Source organism: Chiloscyllium plagiosum, chromosome 13, assembly GCF_004010195.1.
Source record: "Chiloscyllium plagiosum isolate BGI_BamShark_2017 chromosome 13, ASM401019v2, whole genome shotgun sequence".
Taxonomy (NCBI): domain Eukaryota; kingdom Metazoa; phylum Chordata; class Chondrichthyes; order Orectolobiformes; family Hemiscylliidae; genus Chiloscyllium; species Chiloscyllium plagiosum.
Window position 1 is genome coordinate 25808331 of NC_057722.1, and position 20293 is coordinate 25828623.

Genomic DNA, 20293 nt, shown 5'->3' on the forward strand with positions numbered 1-20293 from the left:
CCCTTCTTGAATTATATAAATACAGATATTTCGGCTATCCTAACAAGGGCTTTTATATAATTGAGATTACAAACCTGGCTGGTCCGGGGCCCCTTAGGAGAGGAATCCCGCACGAATACTGGTTTTATTACATTTGATGTTAACACATTCCGAGCATGTAAGAGACTTAAATATACACTCTGGTTAGTTGTAGGTTAGATTAGTAGATAGTTGAGTTTTGTTTTTTTTTCCTTTTTCGGTATTTTTTCTTTTGTTAAATTTTGGCTATTGTATATTTGATTTAATTGTATATCAATGTTTGTATTTGAGAGTTTTGTTTATTTTTGTAAACTTGTAAAAATGTTAAATCTCTAATAAAAATATCTATATAAAAAAAAATTCTGTCCCTCCAGCCTGATCCCAATCATTAAGATCTTGGCTAACCCATTCAATTCAAATTCTACTCCCAATATTTGATTCTCTTTCCTTGCAAGAATCTATTCACTGTTTAAAAGATATTCAATACTCCTGCTTCTACCACCTTCCGAGGAAGAGCTCCAGTTGGACAACACTGAGGGAAAAAAAACTCTCTCCTATCCTGAAAAGGGTGACCCCTAATTTTAAAACAGTGCTCCCTAGTATTGGACTTACCCACAAAAGTAAACGTCCTTTCATCATCCACCTTGTCATGATTGGGAGTTTGTATGCTTCAAATCAATCCCAGTGAAACAAGCCCTAATTAATCATGGATTTTCAGTCTAGATTGAAAAACAGTCTTTTTATATCTTGTACATTGCTACATCTCCATCCTTCCACCTGAATACCTAACATTGAAATACAGTTCAAAGCCAAGCAACATCGAGTGAGTGATCAGGACCACGATCCTCCCACCAGAACTGGATTTCATACCCATGTAATAAATATTGTATGGAACTTAATCGCTGAAACAGGTTTGTGTGCTGCTAATTGTCTCTAGAATTTGAGAAAACAATGTTATTCACATTTTTAAACTATCCTTTGCCTCAGTACCAAAATGAAAATGGATGTGTGAACACATTGAGGGAAAATGACCAAGAAATCTTGGCATGTGACTCTTCTATACAAATATATAACCCCTGAGCCACTGTAGGCGGCACAGTGGCTCATTGGTTAGCACTGCTGCCTCACAGCACCAGGGACCCGCGTTAGATTCCAGCCTCGGGAGACTGTCTGTATGGAGTTTGCACATTCTCCCCGTGTCTGCGTGGATTTCTTCCGGGTGCTCTGATTTCCTCCCACAATCCAAAAGATGTGCAGGTCAGGTCAATTGGCCATGCTGAATTGCCCATAGTCTATGTGCATTAGTCAGAGGAAAATGGGTCTGGGTGGGTTACTCTTTGGAGGGTCGGTGTGGACTTGTTGGGCTGAAGGGCTTGTTTCCACACTGTAGGGAATCTAATCTATGTAGCCTCTCTACAAACCGATAGCAAACGGCATTTTCACATGGTAGAAACTAAAACTATTAACCACTCAAATAAGATAGCTGATTTCATGCCTTCAGGAAGGAGTGATGCTTTGCCAAAATGCACATTACAAGAAACAAATGCTTTAACATGGACAGGAAACTAGTAATTGTTTGTGATAATCAATCATAGAGAGCACATTTCAACCCTAAAGTTTTTTCAAATAATCTGGGGCAAAACAATATAACAATGATTTTGAAGGACTGGGAAATATTTAAACTTTCATAAGTGAAGAAAAAAAAGAGACCTGTCAAAAAACCTGCAAGATTAATGAAATTTGTGTCATTTATGGACAAATGGTAAAGCAACATCAGGCAAGGGCCTGATGCACAATTAAGTATGAATCTTCAGAAGTTGCTGTGTGTTGTGCCATTGCCCTCACCATTAGATTCACCAAAGTGCCATTTTGCTATTTATCTCACTATTGACATAAATTGAACATCATGAACTTGCTGTATCCTCATGTTAGATGTGAACTAAATTGCTCAAATAATGGGTTTGATAGATGCTGCATGGTAATACACATGTCAATCTTTTTGTTATTACACATCTGTGACTGTGTAAAAAAATTTAAAGGTCCCACCAAGTGATACAAATTGCTCATCCACCTGAAGAAATGTAAAAATATTTTGTAAATACTCTTAATAATGACAGTAATTAACATTGATGTCACATTCAACTACTGTGGAACTGAAAGTTAATGATTGAAAGAGTGACATCTCATTCCTTCAGGTTGCCAATTGTTTCAAGAGATTTTAGAAAGGTCATCTTTAAAAAACTCTTTCTCTCTCAACCCAAAATTGCTTTCCTTCCTTCTCTTTCTATACCGAATTGGACAGTGAATTCACACCCTGCAATTCACTGCTCAGTTTTTCCTCTTTACATTTCTCATTCCTTAGATTAAAGTAGAAAGCCAGTGATTAAAGCTGGTGGTTATCTAAAATCCAAATTCTATCGCATTGCTGTTACCAACTCTCACTTCTAGAAACTTGGTGGGCAGTATTGTTTGAGCTGACAGGAGCAATGTCAAATCTAAATAACAGATGCCATTAGGTACCCTGGCTACATTTAAGTCTGGTCCATCATTTCTGCATGCCTCCCATCACGCAGGGCATTAAATGCAACATTCTTCCCCCAATAATTTACTTCATGAGTAATGGTTAAAACTTTGCAGGAAGGCTTGTTTAAGTGTATTGAACAAACTCCTTTAAACTAAGGGCTTAAGTCAAGCTGAATAGACATCGGAGCGATAAAAGCAAAAATACCTTCACAATGCGATCACTTCCACAGGTTACCATCAATCCTCTTGCATTGTCCAGATTCATGTGTGCGATATTATGTTTGCCTTCATGGAATGTTGCCAAAGAAGTTCGACTGTAATATTAAACATTGCAATAAAGACGCTTCAGAGTCAGCATCAATAAAAACAGTTGAAAAAGTATTCCTGTCTGACAAGTTGCTACTGAGATCATTTGCAGATAAGTAACACTTATAACTTGCCCTGAATATCCCATTAAATGGCAAAATAATTTGCTTAAATAAATAGTCTAATTAACAAATGCTAACAAAATTGTCGCTGAGTCCAATATAGTTTACTTCTGCAATAGGCATATAGTGCCTCTTATGGATTAAGATCATCTGAATTTTTTTTAAAGATAGAAGAGAGAATTAATTTTCACTGCTCAGAGAATCCTGCACAAAGGAATATTAATCTTAAAGCAGATCTAAGTCCTTCAGGGATAGAACAGGAAGAATTTCTTCACGCAAATGGTAGTGGATATCTGGAATATTATTCTCAAAAAAACGACTGAGTCTTGACGAATTTAAAATTTCAATACGAAGATTGACAGCATCTTATTAGAGAGCAGGTTTAAACATGTCGAACTAAGACAAGCAAACTGAATCACTGCTGCCACCATAGCATGAGATAGCTTCCAACAGGGTGTTTTTACCAGATGCAGCAATGCTTATACTTGCTCCATAACCTGAGAAACTAGGCACAGATATAATAGTGTTGAAGAATTAAACAGACATTCATTACAACCAATTGTTATGCATAAAAATTACATTCCCCCTGTGCATAAGGGTTTAGGATAATTTTAAGTTATGAGGATTATAACAGAGGAGCATGTTTTCAAGAGAGTCTCATATACAAAGAGACTGGAGAGAAAATAGCGTATGAGACCTTTTATATCCTCAGGTTACATGCTATGACGCGGTGGTAAAATCATGAGCATGTATCTTAAAGGTATACTGACAGCAACATAACAGAAGTGATTTAAATCAGCAATGATCCAACTGCATGTGAAACAACCTATTCCTGATCCTCACGTTCTCCTCATGGATAATAGATCAAGCCTTTACGTAGAAAATATTTTCTACAATACAACCGAGGGCTTCTAATGATAAAAATGGTTTCCTATCTCTATTCCTAGGGTTTTGCAATTGAATGCAAAGTCCAGGGATATGCAACATACAAATTAAGAACAGAAGTAGGCCATTGAGCCCCTTGAGCCTGCTCAGCCACTCAATAAGTTTATGGCTGATATGTTTGCGTTTTGAATTCTACAATTCCAACTACTCCAAATAATCCCCTGTTGAAGAAGAATGTATTTTGTTCTGGTGTAAACATAGTCAGTGACCAAACCTCCTTCACCTTCTTTGATAGAGTTCCAAATCACACAAATCTCAAAAAATAATCCTCATCTTGTTCTTTTTGAATTGAGGAGTTGTATTTGTTACTTTTCAGTCTGATGGAATCTTTCCTGAATCTAGAAAATTTTGAAAAATTAACACCAATGCTACCTCATTGGTCACCATTCAGGTCTTAGGATGAAACTGCTGAGGACCTGAAGTTTTGTCAGTCCACAGTCCGTCAGTCAGTTTGGTTTTTTCTTTCTTTCTTCATTCATTCATTCATGGGATAAGGGCGTCACTGGCATAGCCAGCATTTATTGCCCATCCCTAACTGCCTAGAGGGGAGTTAAGAGTTAACCATATTGCTGTGGGTCTGGAGTTTCCTTCCCCAAAAAGATATTAGTGAACCAGATGAGTTTTTCCTCGACAATGAATTTGTGGTCATCGTTAGATTCTTTCGACCAGATAGTTATTTAATTGAAATTCCACACTCTGCCATGGTGGGATTCAAACCCAGGTCCCCAGAACATTACCAGGCTCTCTGAATCAACAGTCTAGTGATAATACTACTCGGCCATCGCTCCCCCCACCACCACTTTCCTTGTTATTGTAATTTCACAAAGTTCCTCTTTTTATTGTACCTCCTGATTGATTCCTTTTACTGGAATGTTTTTGTATCCTCTTTTGTGGAGGCGGAAGCAAAATATTTTTCTTTCTTTCATCCATTTTATTATCAACTATTAACACTCTTCTCACTCTCTAGAGGATCAACCCTCACTTGACTTACTCTTTTCCTTTCTAAATACTATACCAAGAACATTTCATATGCATTTAGATTTCTACCTAATTTCCTCTTTTGCTTCAATCTTATACTTTAATTTGCTCTCCTGATTTTTCTTTCAGCCTTTTTTACCATTTTTACATTCCGTCCAATCATCTGACCAGCCTCTCAACTTTTATGCAATTATATGCTTTTACCTTGAGTTTGATGTCTTCATTAATATTTTCAATTAACCACGGGATGGTGGGTTCTTTGTTAGAAATTTTCTTTATAGTTATAATATTTGTATTCTGAGTATTTTGAAATATGCTGTTAAATATCTGTTGCTAATTTTCTATTGATCTATCTCCTATCCTACTATCTCAATGCACTTCAACTAACTCAGCTTTTAGGCCCAGTGTTTCTCTTACTCAAGTTTAACACACCAATCATGGATGTAGTCTTCTTCCATTCCAACTGAATGTCAAATCCACTTAGTGTGGTTGCTGTTACCAAGGCGGGCCTTTACTCTGAGCTTATTAATTAATCAAATACCAAGTCTCATGAAACCTGCTCTGTGCTTGGTTGCAGAACATGTAGCTTTAAGAAACACTCTCAAAAGAATTCTATGAACTCATCATCCAAGTGACTACAGCCAATTTGATTTTTCTACTTAATATGTTGATTAAAATTGCCCATTTTTATTGCTGTCTCTTTATCACAAGAACTCTATATTTCTATTTGTTTACTTTGTCCCACATTGTGTTACTGTCTGAGGGACTATATACTGTACCACTTCCACTAATGACTTTTTCCCTCTCTATCCCTTAATTCCAGCCAAACCAATTCTAAATCCTGATCTCCTGAATCAACTATGCCATCTCGGATTGATAGTGCCAGCTCTCTACCGTAAAATAGTTTCCTTCACTCTTCTTGAATGTAACATTCCCTTCAATGTGTAGATATAGGCTCTATCTGAACACGTGGGGTATACACAAAGTTAAATTAATTGAAAGTAAATGTTAACAAAATAAATATGATCTGATCCAATCCTTGTCACCATGCTGTCATATTTCTGCCAGTCTATTAAATCAAATTTAAGTGAATTGAAGTACATTGTTATGCATGCTACATGCATGCAGATGAAACCTTTGATTTTGTCTTTTATTTATTTTGGCAATGCATACAGTTGACAATATATACATCATTTTGGATAATGATTTGCAAACTAGCCTCCAGCACACTGATCCACAGATTTTATTCAAAACACTCTCTCATGAAGTTAGGTGAACTCAGTAAACAGCTGTGTCCATTCAATATCATGACTAAGCATCTAGGCCACTTAACCATTGCAAAATAAACTTGGCGTTCAATGAAAATGTCCCATCTGCAGCTTACAGCAAGATTAAGATAGTGGATCATTCAAGGAAATCATTTCTCATATTTTCTGCAGTTTTCTTGTAACCTACATCCAATATCACACATTGATTTTAATTATTTGCAAGGAAATCCAAGTGTCTTTCTTTCCTTCCTTTCCAAAATGACAGCACAGCAAAGAGCACCAGCTGGTTCCATGGGGAACATAATTGCAAGCACAGACTTTGGGTTTTAGCTGTTGTACGCTTTGGCTCTAATATGCCACACCAGGCAATCTCAACAGGAAAATATTTCTACACTGAAAAGTAGTTTTAATCCCAACAAAATGGAACTCTGCCAATAAACGCACTTCGTTACAAAATGAAAAGCAAGGATATATAGAGAAAACAATTTTAAGCACTGAAGGTTCCTGATTCAGAGAAAAAACATTTTACGCAGAGACAGTATTGCATTCAAATAAATTTTTTCTAAAAAAATCAACCTAATTTATGGATGCTATGTCTCTCCCAGCATTTAGGAAATGCTGAATCAAACGTGTCTAATTTCTAACTAACCGGCAAAATTAATCCATTTGGATCCTAATCAATCAGCAGGCACAGAAATCATAACCAGCAAGTGAGATTCACACAGCGCTGTTGGTCTCCTCTAATTCATTAAATTGCCTCACTTTAAATAAATGCAATTTCTTTTTATCCATTTCACACTTCATCTTGAAGAGTCAATGGGAGATGCAGTCTTAACAGTTAGGTGAAATGACGATACTCACTCTTCATCCTTGATGGTGTCAAAGCAGTCATTACAGACTCGCACCTGAAACTCAAAGCCCATCACCGGGTAGGTCGTACACTTGGTACTGCATTTCCCACAAATAGCTTTGCCACATTTTCTGCAGTGATGCTAAATGTAAAATAAAAGATTTATAAAAGAAAATATTAAAATAAATTTCCACTCCTTCTCCTATACAGAGTAGCAATGTTTTTCAAACAATGCCTCACACGTGAGCAACCTTCAAATCTACAACTCTTCAGATTGAGTTTCTATTCAATTTCTGAACTGAAGTATTATAATTGACATTCATCTGCACTATTTAAATTTGGATGGGTTCTTAAATCTCTATTTTATGGAGTGAATTTAAAAACTTACAGGTGCAGACATCTTGAGAGTTTTTCCTGACACTATATAAAGTCAAACAGTGACGAAATGGTAAAGAATTAGACTGGCCATTTGACAACACTCTGGAATAAATCTTCATCAGAAGAATACATCTTTCAAATCTTTAAGACTTGTCCATGTCAAACTGTCCAGCTGTGGTATGGGCATGAGTAGATGGAAGTAGACATAGTGGTGGAGGTCAAGGGATGCGGGGAAAAAGGAAATGTGATAGAATTTTTTTTTGAATTTCAAAAATATAGTTTATATGTACTTAGATGATTTAAATTAATAAATAAATAAAGTAGTAACGATTCTTAAACATATTTGTACAACCTTTGCAGAGGAAAATAAAAACAAAACGAGCTTCTCTACAGTTGCGAGAAACAAAGTAACCTCTGAATTAGGTTCATTTTGAGGCACTGAGAGGGTCTAACTATTGAACAAACCCTCATTACACTTTGGCAGAAAAACCTTAGATGGTGGACTTTCCCCACTGTGCCATGGCAGCAGTTGCCCCAAGCTTTAGTGTGTCCCTCCGCATGTAGACATCGACCTTGGAATGTGCCAGTCTGCAACACTCAGTTGGGGGTCAACTCTTTACACCGGAAGACCAGTACGTTTCAGGCAGACCAAAGAAGATTGTCTTTCACTGATTTGATAGCCCTCCAGGTGCAGTCGATGTTTGTCTCAGTGCGCGTCCTGAAAAGCAGACTGCACAGCACAGAATCCTGCATCACTGTGCTGTTTGGGACAAACCTTGACAAAAACCACTGCATTTCTCTCCAGATTTTCTTTGCAAAGGTACATTCCAGCAGCAGATGTGTGACAGTCTCATCACTAGTGCAACCACTTCGAGGGCACCATGTGGTGGCACACAGAGACTGGGCACGCATGAAGGATCTGACCGGCAGTGCCCCTCTTAAGAATCAAGCAATGTCTTGGAGCTTGAAGGAAAGTTCTGGTGAAGTGGTATTCTGCCAAACAACATTGACAGTCTGCTCAGGGAACCACCTGTTAGGATCCACCCCTTCCTTTTTCCTGCAGGGTCTCAAGGAGTTAACTTGGTGACCAGTTCCTAATGGATTTGTGAGTAAGGGTATTACTTTTTGCAAATTTTTCATGAGGGATAGGTGATGCAGAACAATCCAACCACTTGAGGCATTCCACAGCAACGAGGCTAGACCGATCCTTCGTAACACAGGGGTCAGCTCGAACCTCAGAATGTAGTGAAACTTAAATGTTTCCGTATTGTGGGTCTACGCACAGCTTGGTGCAGCTGCACACAAAGGTAGCTTGGGTACATCCTTCCCAACCCCTCCCCCCCATTATTGTGTTCCTGTGGATCCAGTCTATTTTTGATCTCCAGTTGAAAATGGCTTGGGGGACTACAGTGCCGCAAGCCCAGGAAATAGGTCAGACCTGCACATATACAACAACGCTTAAAAGTACATCACACCAGATGATCAAGTTTTGACCTGCAATGGAGACAGAGCAGTGCTCCAAGAATCCACGTTTCTGCCTCACCTTGGTGATATGCTCCTCCCAAGTTTGTTGTGCACACCACGACCCCTCTGAACCATACTCCCAGCACCTTCAGGTGATCTGTCCTGATGGTGAAGGGGGTAAAGGATTGGTCAGCCCAGCTCCCAAACAACATGGCCTCGCTCTTGTCTCTACTCCAGAGGGCAGTTCAAACTGGGCACTGACAGCGGATTGGTGCAGAAAACAGTGATGTCATTCACATACACTGAGGCTTTCACCTGCAGGGCTCCACTGCCTGGAACAGTCTCCCCTTTCAGGCTCACATCCTTCCTGATGGACTCGGCAAAAAGCTCCATGGAACACAGAAGCAAGGCAGGAGAGAGCATGTCCCACATGTAGGTGTGCAATATCCTGTCAAAGGCTTTCTCCAGGTCCAGGCTGACTAGGCAGGCATCTATCCCCCTGTCCTGAACATAGGCAATTGTATCCCTGAGGAGCACGAGAATCTCTGAGCTCATCCTGCCCGGTACAGTACAGGCTTAGTTAAGGTGAATCACCAGTCCCATAGCAGACCTGACCCAGCTGTTAATCCAGCCCCACAGAGCTGAATACAACCTGGCCAATAGGCGGTCACTTCTGGAGTTTTATTCTTTTCAAATGGACCAGAGGGTCTTGTTCAGCTCATCCAGAGATTACAGCTTATCCAGCCTCTCTCATGTGCTAGGACTCTATGATAAAGGACAGGAATGACTAGGAAGCTATGCTATCTGTGGGCTTTGTGTCATACAGTCTGGCATAAAAGGATTTACTGATCCTCAGGATGTCAGATTGAGATGAAGTTACCAAGCCAGCATCTTCCTTCAGGCTGCTGAACACTGAGCTCTCGCTGTGCACTTTCTGGAAGAAGAAAGGTGAGCACATCTCATCCTGCTCTGCAGAAAATTATCAACTATGCTCAGTTTATAGATCAGTCAGATTTTCTGATATTGCAGCAATATTTGATACTGGAGCCTTCACACTGAAGAGAGGCTAATGCATTCCCATAACTCCCATTGTCTTCGTTGGATTCATCCATTTCCACATTTTGCACCTTCACTTGGTCAACTGGTAAATTTGGCTCATGTTCCCAGGTCTGCCTCATTTATGAAAGTACGTTTTTTGCTAGTCACTGTCTTTATTGATTATACAAGCACTTTAAGATTCTTAAACTTCTCAATATTAACAATAATGGCACAAGTTTTTTGTCTCAAGATTGCTGAAAACTGAAATACAACTGGAGATGTCCCATCTAAGCAGTCACCTCTAACTTCTGTCGACTTGCCCATGAAGTTTGAACTTCCAATGGACAATTCCCCTGCTCGCCACAAAAGTTTCCAACTTTGACCCAGAGGCTTTGGACAGTTCACTGATCTGGATTGTTATCCAGTGAAATGTTAGGCAGAAAATGTCTAGGCCAATTGCTCAGTAACCATAGAACTGAAATCCAATTTCTCACATTGGCCAACCAAATTTACTCAACTTTGACTGTTCCCTTACACCTGACCACCTGTCTAACTCGATCCTCAACAAACTCTCCCGATTACATAAGCTGCCTGCTACTCTAAGTTGAAACTTTATTGCTGGAACAGCACAGCAGGTCAGGCAGCATCCAGGGAACAGGAGATTCGAAGTTTCGGGCACAGGCCTTTCTTCAGGAATGCTACTCTAACCCTAACTTACCTAACGCCCATTCCCTAATTCTCACACTAACCTGCTATTCTTCTCAAACATCAACTTTCTAGACTTTGTCCTTTTCCTTAACCTTCACGCATTGATCCACTTATCCATTCACCAATAAAAGATGAACAGTCAGTCAGTTCTTCCCCATGATTCTATGTCAAACTGGAGTTTTTCATGGCATACTGTGTTCCCAGGCTTGGAAGACAGGGCAAGAAATGAGGAGCAACAATAAGGTAGCTGAAAGTTTAAACAGAATGATAATACAAAGACAATTGCTGCTCTTTGAGAGATCTGGACCATTGTTATAGAGGTTTACAAAATTATGAGGGGCATGGATAGGATAAATAGACAAAGTTTTTTCCCTGGGATCGGGGAGTCCAGAACTAGAGGGCATAGGTTTAGGGTGAGAGGGGGAAGATATAAAAGAGACCTAAGGGGCAACCTTTTCACACAGAGGGTGGTACATGTATGGAATGAGCTGCCAGAGGATGTGGTGGAGGCTGGTACAATTGCAACATTTAAGAGGCATATGAATAGAAAGGGTTTGGAGCTGGGTGCTGGCAGGTGGGACTACATTGGGTTGGGACATCTGGTCGGCATGGACGGGTTGGACCGAAGGGTCTGTTTCCATGCTGTACATTTCTATGACACTACGACTCTATGTTATTTTATTATGTTTCACTACTAATATATTGGAAATCTTAAGTTTCCTAGGGTTTTGAAGTCACAATTTTGGAAGATCACCTTTCTGTTTTACATACAGTATTTCATCAAACAATACTATAGAGTTGCAGTTATCGCCTTTAAAATATTAATTAACATAGGTCAGCATTAGCTGGTTAAAACAAACCTTTGGGATTACATTTTTTTTTAATTCTCTCAAACATTCAGTTTCAGTTCAATCTCTGAAGCCCTAGAGTAACGATCGTTTAATCTCTGGGACTCCCAAACCATAAACCTATCTGGACACCCATAATTTTTAGGATGTAGTTCTAGAGACTCCCAATTATCAATCAGATCATCTTTCTAATTGAACAAGATCATTCTCTTGCATTTAACTGAAAAGTGGCTATTTTTTTGTTAATCTTAAGCCCTTCATTTTACAGAATGACTACAATAGAGTTTCATGTACATCCTGGTATGACAGTTGCTCAGGATTAAGAGTCTTTTTCCAAAAATTAAGGAATGCCTTAACTCATGTTTTCCAGTTCTAACAGACACATACGGAGTCTCATCATTATTTTGTAGAATATTCTTGGAAAAAAAAGTGTTACTTTGTTCGATGTCTCTCTACATGAGCTGAATCAGTTTTTGGTTTCATCACTTTCTGGGAAAAGAACTGCCTGCCTGAACCCAGTTCATTACTCTTGGATTTCAGTAGGCTGTAGTTTCTCTTGTTAATGTCCCTTTTGTTTCAGTTACAATGGCTGGTTTGTTTCCTCCTCTGACCAAATGGATTTTCTGCAATATTTTCTTTTTTGGGAAATGAATAGTGCCTTTTTCTCCTGTTCCTCACTGTGACAAACCAGTATTGCTCATGTTGGTTGAGACCCCTCCGAGTTGTATATTAGTGGTCACACTTCTCAAAAGGGAAATGCCTTCTGGTTTGGCTTCTGTCCTGTATTTGACAATAGTCAGAATATTCAGTGTTTCTTATTTAGACGCAGTCTGAACAGACCGATAGTTTGATTGACCTTGCATCTGTGGCATTTCCATAAAATATTTTCAGTCACTTTTAGATTAGATTTACTTCCCTACCTCTTCCAGCTATTATGTCTGGACCCATTAAGAATGTTTTCCTTTATCCCTTAATCAGATATGAGCATTATTGGAACGACCTGCACTTACTGTCCATCCTTAATTATTTTTGGGAATGGGTAGAAAGGCTGCAACCTGTATTGTGTAGATATACCCAAGGTCCCATTTGGTCATGGTCTCCAAGTTTATTTTGGTTTGTCAATGCGATGTGGGCACTGTTGACTAGTTACGATGTTCCCCATCTCAATGTTCAGAAGGCAGTTAAGAGTCAACCATATTCTTATGGTTCTGAAGTGATGTAAAAACCAGAGTAGATAAGAATGGCAGATTTCTTTTGCTAAAAAGGACATTAGTGAACCAAACAGGTTTTTACAACAAATCAACAGTGATTATTTGGTCAGCATTAGACTAGCTCTTTATCCCAGATTTCTACAGAATCAAATTTCACCACCTATCGTGCGATTCGAACATATGTCTTCAGAACATTAGCCTGGGATTCTGGATTACTAGTCCAAAGACATGGCCACTATATCACTATTGCCCCATTTAACCCAGTAAAGGGATGGCAGAATATTTCTAAGTCAAGATGATGTGTGACCTGGAGGAGAAATTGCTCGTGGTGGTATTTCTGTAAATCCACTGCCCTCAATTTTCTAGGCAGCTAAGTGCTACAGGTCAGGAAGTGCTGTTGAAGAAGATTGCTGCATTGCATCTTGTAGATGGTACACACTGAAACCACAGCATCCCAGAATGAATGTTTAGATGGTAGATAGGGTCCTGTTTCATTAACGTGCTTTGACTTACATGGCGTGAGCTTCTTCACACATGAGGTACACTCATCCAAACAAATGGAGACTACCCATCAGGCTTGGGACTGGCGCCTTTCAAATGATGGACCAACTTTGGAGTGTAAGCAAATAGATTATTTGCTACATTAAAAAAAAATTCTCTTATGTGCTCTGGTAGCCAGGGGGTGTGTGTAAATAGTCCTGTTAATCTTCTTGCCATTGATAATCAAAGGATGTTCACACTGGGGATTCAGCTAAAGCACTGTCATTGAATATCATAGGTGAGTAGTTAGATTATCTTGTTTGAGATGTACATTGTGTTGCAGATGTCTGGTAAAACTTGCCGCTCATCTGAATACTGCCCAGGTCCTGTTACGCCCAGGCATAGACTGTCAATATTTGAGCATTATATATGGAACCAATTCTGCATAATTATCAAGTATCCTCACTTCTGATCTCATGATGGGATGAAATCATAGTTGGAACAGGTGAGGATGCTGAACCTAGAATACTGCTCTGAGAAACTGTTATACCAATGTTGTGATCGGAGATGATTGGCCCCCAATAATCGCAACTATCTTTCTTTGCACTAGATAGGATTCCACCATTGAAGAACTTATCACCATAAATCCCTGCCACACCCAAATCTTGAGAGCCCAATTCTCAGCAACTTAAACAGCAGGTAAGAAAGGCTTCTTTATGCCACACTGGATCCAATGCTCCCGTTTACCCTATCACCATTACCCCCACCTCAGTCTGAATATCACACTCCCCAGCCGCACACCCTCTCTCATTTATCTCTCCTCCCCCTCGACTCACAAGCCTCATTCCTGATGAAGGGCTCTTGCCCGAAACGTAGATTCTCCTGCTCCTTGGATGCTGCTGACCTGCTGTGCTTTTCCAGCACCTCACTCCAGACTCTAATCACCAGCATGTGCAGTCCTCACTTTCTCCAATGCTCCCTGATGTCAAGAGCAGTTGCTTTCACCTCACCTTTGGAAATAAGCTCTTTTGTCGATGTTTGGACCAAGGATATTATGGGGTCTGCAGAGAGTGGTGCGGGCAAAAGCCAAAGTGAGTGGTAGTCTTCTCAGTTTTTATTTTCTTGGTTGCGTTAAGGCCTGACTTGTTTATTGTTTGGGTTGGAATGGGGAGTGGTGTCCCCAGGCTGTTCAGTAATGATATACCGTATCTTTACTGTACTCACCTCTTGATTCGCCCACTTGCAAGGATGGAGGACCCTCTTTAGCACTAAAGTACTAATGTCTTTAAACAGCTCAGGATGAATGCTACCTACATCAAGCTATGAAATATTGCAAGAGAAAAATGTCAACAAGATCAACCAAGGTTCCAGAATCCACAGGAACATTGCACTTGAACAAACTATGCTCCCCTCTGAGTGTTCAACAGCTTACAGAAAATGGTGATGAGACAATGCAGCAGACACACACAGCATCGTGATACATTCTAACATTCAGTACAAAATTATCCTCTTATCTGAATGCTTAAACTGTTGTGTATTGATCACAACTTGGTAAGCTTGCAAGATCAATGGTACATCATGGATTCGGAAATCTGAAGAGCGCTGACCTGAAGAAGCATCCCTCAACATGTCAAAGAAAAACTAAGATTCAGGAGAATATATCTGGCCAAAGGCAATAGCTCAAAAGCGCTGTTCTAAACCACACCTGCACCCCATTGACTGCAGAGGTTCAAGAAACCTGCTCACCATGTTCTCAAGGGTAATTAGGGATGGGCAATAAAGGCTGGCAAAACCAGTGATGCCTACATCCCATGAATGAACCAAGAAATTCTAGAACACCAGAAATATTTTGAAACAATTATTTACGGTATCAATCATCTAATAAAACAGTCAAATATTTTAGATTTCCCCCACATACCTGTCGCAAACCAAGGCTCTTTGTGTCCCACATCTGTTTTAAGTTCCAGAAGAATGGCTGTTTACAGTTTTGACAAGAATCACTTTCCTGCCATTGGGGAGCCTACAAAACAACAATTAAAAGTTAGAAGAAAAATGGAACAAACGGTGATGCTATTGCTTTGCACTTGGAAGTATTGAAGGCAAGTCAGAAACAAGAAAATCTATCATTTCATCATTAATATAACATAACTTGGCATACTCAATTTGAACAGTTTGGTTAAGTGGGCTTTTTATTTATATTCTGTGGGTGAATTGCAGGAAGAGCTGAAAGGGAGAGTAAATTTCAGTAGAATCCTGTGGCAGAAAACGAGCAGAGGAGGCTTCGGCCCCATTTTCCTGCCACAAAAAGTTACATGCTCCAATTATGCTCTGAAATAACACTGAAAAGTAGTGAGAAAATTCTCCCACTACACACTCAGCTGCAGAGAGTGAGCTAATTCAATCTTTTCTCATCAGGCATTCTCCTTAAACACGAATCGCTCATAAGTTGGTGCTCAGCTCAATATTACCCCATTCTTAACAGCCCTTTTATAATGTAACAAATGGAACTGGATATAGTTGCTGCTCCAAATGTGATATTACACAGATTCAGCAGAGCTTCCACTGATCCAACTAAATATACCAGCATTTGATTAGGTTTTACTTGTCACTGCCAGTGATATGTGTATCACTTTGTACAGAGTTTTTTTAAAAATAAAATTGAACCACATAGAAGGTGTTAAACATTCATGCAAAATTAAAAATGCACAGGAAAAGTTTAAGATTCCAGGCTAGTTGGAGTCCAAGTGACTGCAAACCAGGAACATCACTGATATGGTAGGCTCCAGTAGGATTTCAACAAGGATATTGCTGATCAGGATTTTAAACATGTGATTTGTTGACGTGTAGAGAACAAACATCAAAGTTCATAAAACATATAATTAACTCTTCAAAACGAACTGATAATAAATAGTAAGCAAACAGCCTAGAGAGTCAGAGTCTTACAGCACGGAGCCAGGCCCTTTGGCCCAAACTGGACCATGCTAACCAAAATGTCCATCCACGCTAACTCAGTTTCCCTGCACTTGGCCCATATCCCTCTAAACTGTTCCACCCATGTATTTGTTAATGCCTTTTAAATGTTGTTGATGTACCCACCTCAACCACTTCCATTGGCAGCTCATTCCATACCTGTACCACACCCAGTTGAAAAAAGTTGCCCCTTCAGGTTCCCTTTTATTCTTTCTCCCTCTAGCCTTAAACTGATGTCCTCTAGTCCTTGATTCCCCAACCCTGGGAAAAAGACTACATGCATTCACCCTATCCATGCCTCTCATGATCTTTACATCTCTATAAGATCCCCTATCCATGCCTCTCATGATCTTTACATCTCTATAAGATCCCCACCCCTCAGTCTCCTACGCTCTAAAGAAAAAAGTCCTAGCTTGTCCAACCCCTCCCTTTAACTCAGACTATTGAGTCTTGGCAACATTCTTGTAAATTTCTTCAGCACTCTTTCCAGTTTAATAAGATCCTTCCTATAGCAAGGTGACCAAAACTGAACACAATACTCCAAGTGCAAGCTCACCAACATCTTGTAAAACTGCAGCATAACTTCTCAACTTCTATACACAATGCCCTGGCTGATGAAGGCCAGTGTGCAGAGAGTTGACCTGTCTACCTGTGACTCCACGTTCAGAGACTGTGCACCTGAATTCCAAGGTCCCTCTGTTCCACCACACTCCTTAAGGCCCTACCATTCACCATGAAACTCCTTCCTTGATTTAACTTTTCAAAATGTTAGAGAATGGTTTAAAAAAAACAAGATTGGGAAAGATGTGATTAATAAGAAAATTAGTTTTTTGAAGTTTAAAGGAAAGTGAGTCATAAAGCAAACTAGAAACACCAAGACAGGATTTACTGGTAATTCCCCAAGAACAAGCTGTTGATTGACTAGGCAGGCTTGCACTGGCCTAAGGAACAGCAGCATTGTGGGGTACTTCAGAATGCTGAATTTGAATAGCAAATTGCAGCAACTGAAAATGATCAGAAAGCAGAGTTTAATTTTTTTAAAAATCTGGTTTCTGACTTCCTTTGCTCCAGAACAGTTGATAATACAGTGGTAGGCAGACAGATAAATCTGTAATCAGGACAACCCTAACACAGAAGTCCAGTGAGGTTCTAATTAACCCAGTTAAAATGGAATATGTCAGTGCTGAATTCACAATTAATTCCAGGTCTCTTTTCAAACTTTATTTTGCTAATTCTTTTTCCTTTTTGAAGAAAAGCTGAGAGAGTGGGGAATTTGCCACAACCAGAAAAATAAGGGAGGGGCATAGACATGGTTGAAGTGAGTGAGTTATATAAACTGGACAAAAAGGAAGCACAAGGCTGGAGAAAACTAATTTAACAATGCGTAAGTCCTAGTGAGACAAAAAAACATTTCCACCCATGATGCAGTACACACTTGGAAATAGTCTCTGAGAAAGTAGTTGCTTGTGATGGGGTTGGATGGGAGTGATAGGGAGAGTGGGGGGAAAAGAATTAAATAACTCCTCAAAATTAGTGAGAAACTGGTCAGTTATCAAGGAAAGGAATTAAAGTTTAATGTGAGGCTAATTTCGAGGAAGATGGGAAAAGGTGTTTATTTTTCTTATCCAATGTGATGTAAAGAGATTGGTAATAGAGGAAACCTCACTGGAGATACTAGCTAAAGTCAGATAATGCAATCATTGACCTTAAAATGTTAACAGTTTCTCTCTCCAGAGATGCTGCCTGAACCAACTATTTCTTGCATTATTTTGTTACTGAATGATTTTTCTTGAAATCTTGATTTTATATAATGTTTAAGATACATCCTTCATTTCTATCACCTTCACTATTTTAGTGTCTATATTTAACTTTCAGTATCCAGGTCATTTACGTGAACAACAAAAAGTAGATATCCAAGCACAGAAACCCATTGTAAGGAGCGGTTGAGTGATATGCAACCAAAAATTACAGCACTCACTCAGATGAATTGTACTTTACTTTCAATGTTATGAGCTTAATTAAAAACATTTCTTTGTCTTTATGTAAAAAGATGTTCCTAAAGTTGAAAACTATTAAAAAGGAATTCATTGTCCACATAGCAAAGATTTATAACGATATTTTATGCTGTATGAGGAAATTATAAACATTTACTTGGAGAAAAAGAGTCTCTTTCTATGAAAAACAAAAAATATTACAGTCAGAAGACACCAGGTTATAGTCCAACAGGTTTACTTGAAATCACAAGCTTTCGGAGCACTGCTCCTTCATCACCTGACTTTGGCCATCCAGCCTGGCACTGGCACCTCCACATCATAAATATTCCATGGTTATTAATAAAGATGCTTAAAAATAAATGAAGAGGTGGAGCAAAATTATTTGATTACAATGGGTTGTTTCCACTAACCGGGAGGTCTAAAACTAGAGGGCATACATGACAGATAAACGGTGATAGATTTCGAAACATAGAAACAGGAGCAGCAGCAGGCCACTCAGCCTCTCAAACCTATCCCACCATTCATCGTGTCATGGCTGATTATCCAACTCAACACCTGTTCCAGGCTTTTTCCCATATCCGTTTGCTCCCATGATCTCTTTAGCCCCAAGTGCTATATCCAACTCCTTCCTGTAATCATGCACGATCTTCTCTCTGTGGTAGTGAATTTCTCATCTCACCCCTAAAGGTTTTACTCCCATATCCTTAGACTGAGACTCCTGATTCTGGACTCCCTGCTCATTGTGATTATCTTTCCTGCGCTTAACCTGTCCAGTCTTGTTGAAGTTTTAGAGGGTTCTGTGGAGATATTCCCTCATTCCTCCGAACTTCCATATGGAAGTGGACGATACTTCAGAAGTATGGCCACTTCCTTTTAAACCTACATTCACCATCTCTTGTCTGGTAGGCTACAGAAGCAATAATCCTCTAATAGAATGGTTTCCACTCTTTGTTTTTGCAGTAAGGTTAAGCTAATTACTCCACTGTAACCCAGTTCAGACCTGGCAACATTTTTAAAGTCTAAGAATTGAATTTTTCCATTTTCCAATAAAATGTTTTTTTGAGAGTGAGATTCATGGCACTCTCACTTGCCATGGCCCCATTTTACTTTTCTCTGCTCTTTATCTCATTAGTCATAGAGATGTACAGCACGGAAACATTCCCTTTGGTCCAACTCATCCATGCCGACCAGATATCCTAAATTAATCTGGTCCCATTTGCCAGCACTTGGCCCATATCTCTCTATGCCCATCCAATTCATATACCCATCCAGGTTCCTTTTAAATATTGTAATTGTACCAGCCTCCATCACTTCCTCTGGCATCTCATTCTACACACACACCACCCTCTGCATGAAAAAGTTGCCCCTTCGACCCTTTTTAAATCTTTCCCCTCTCGCCTTAAACCATGCCTTCAAGTTCTGGACTCTCACACCTCAGTGAAAAGACTCTGTCTATTTACCCTATCCATGCCCCTCTATAAGGTCACCCCTCAGCCTCCGATACTCCAGGGAAAAAGAGCCCTAGCTTACTCAGTCTCTCACTACTGCTCAAACTCTCCAACCTGACAACATCTTTGTAAATCAGGACAGGTTTTATACGCTTAATGGTAAGGTCCTGGGGTGTGTTGCTGAACAAAGATCTTGGAGTGCAGGTTCATAATTCCTTGAAAGTGGAGTCACGGGTAGATAGGACAGTGAAGGCAGTGTTTCGTATGCTTTCCTTTATTGGTCAGCGCATTGAGTATCAGGAGTTGGGAGGTAATGTGGCTGTACAGGACATTGGTTAGACCACTTTTGGAATAGTGTGCATAATTCGGAAGGATGTTCTGAAACTTCATGCAACTGGCTTCTCTGCTGTCCATCTTGTAGAACGATGCAGATGGAGAGGCAGATGTGCTCACCGCTAGATTAGAGTGGTGCTGGAAAAGCACAGCAGTCAGGCAGCATCTGAGGAGCAGGAAAATTGACGTTTTGGGCAAAAGCTCTTCAATTGCATTTTGAGAGGGAGAAGGTACAATTGGAAGTGACAATATTTCTGTTGAATAAAGGGAACTATGGAGCTATGAGGGAGGAGCTGGCCAAAGTTCAATGGTGCAATACCTTAGCAAGGATGACAGTGGAGGAACAATGGTGGATATTTCTGTGTATAATGCAGAAGATGCAGGATCAGTTCATTCCAAAAAGGAAGAAAG

General features: G+C 39.7%; 1 protein-coding gene across 1 annotated transcript in view; it reads right to left on the reverse strand.

The window, feature by feature from the left end:
* Positions 1 to 20293, reverse strand: part of LOC122555868 (WD repeat and FYVE domain-containing protein 1-like) — a 33645-nt gene that overhangs the window by 9951 nt on the left and 3401 nt on the right. Inside the window, exons 2-4 of the mRNA XM_043702095.1 lie at positions 15056 to 15157; positions 7022 to 7152; positions 2747 to 2855 (exon numbers count right to left, since the gene is read on the reverse strand). Of these exons, the coding sequence (XP_043558030.1) occupies positions 2747 to 2855; positions 7022 to 7152; positions 15056 to 15157 (342 nt within the window). The remainder of the gene's footprint in view (positions 1 to 2746; positions 2856 to 7021; positions 7153 to 15055; positions 15158 to 20293) is intronic.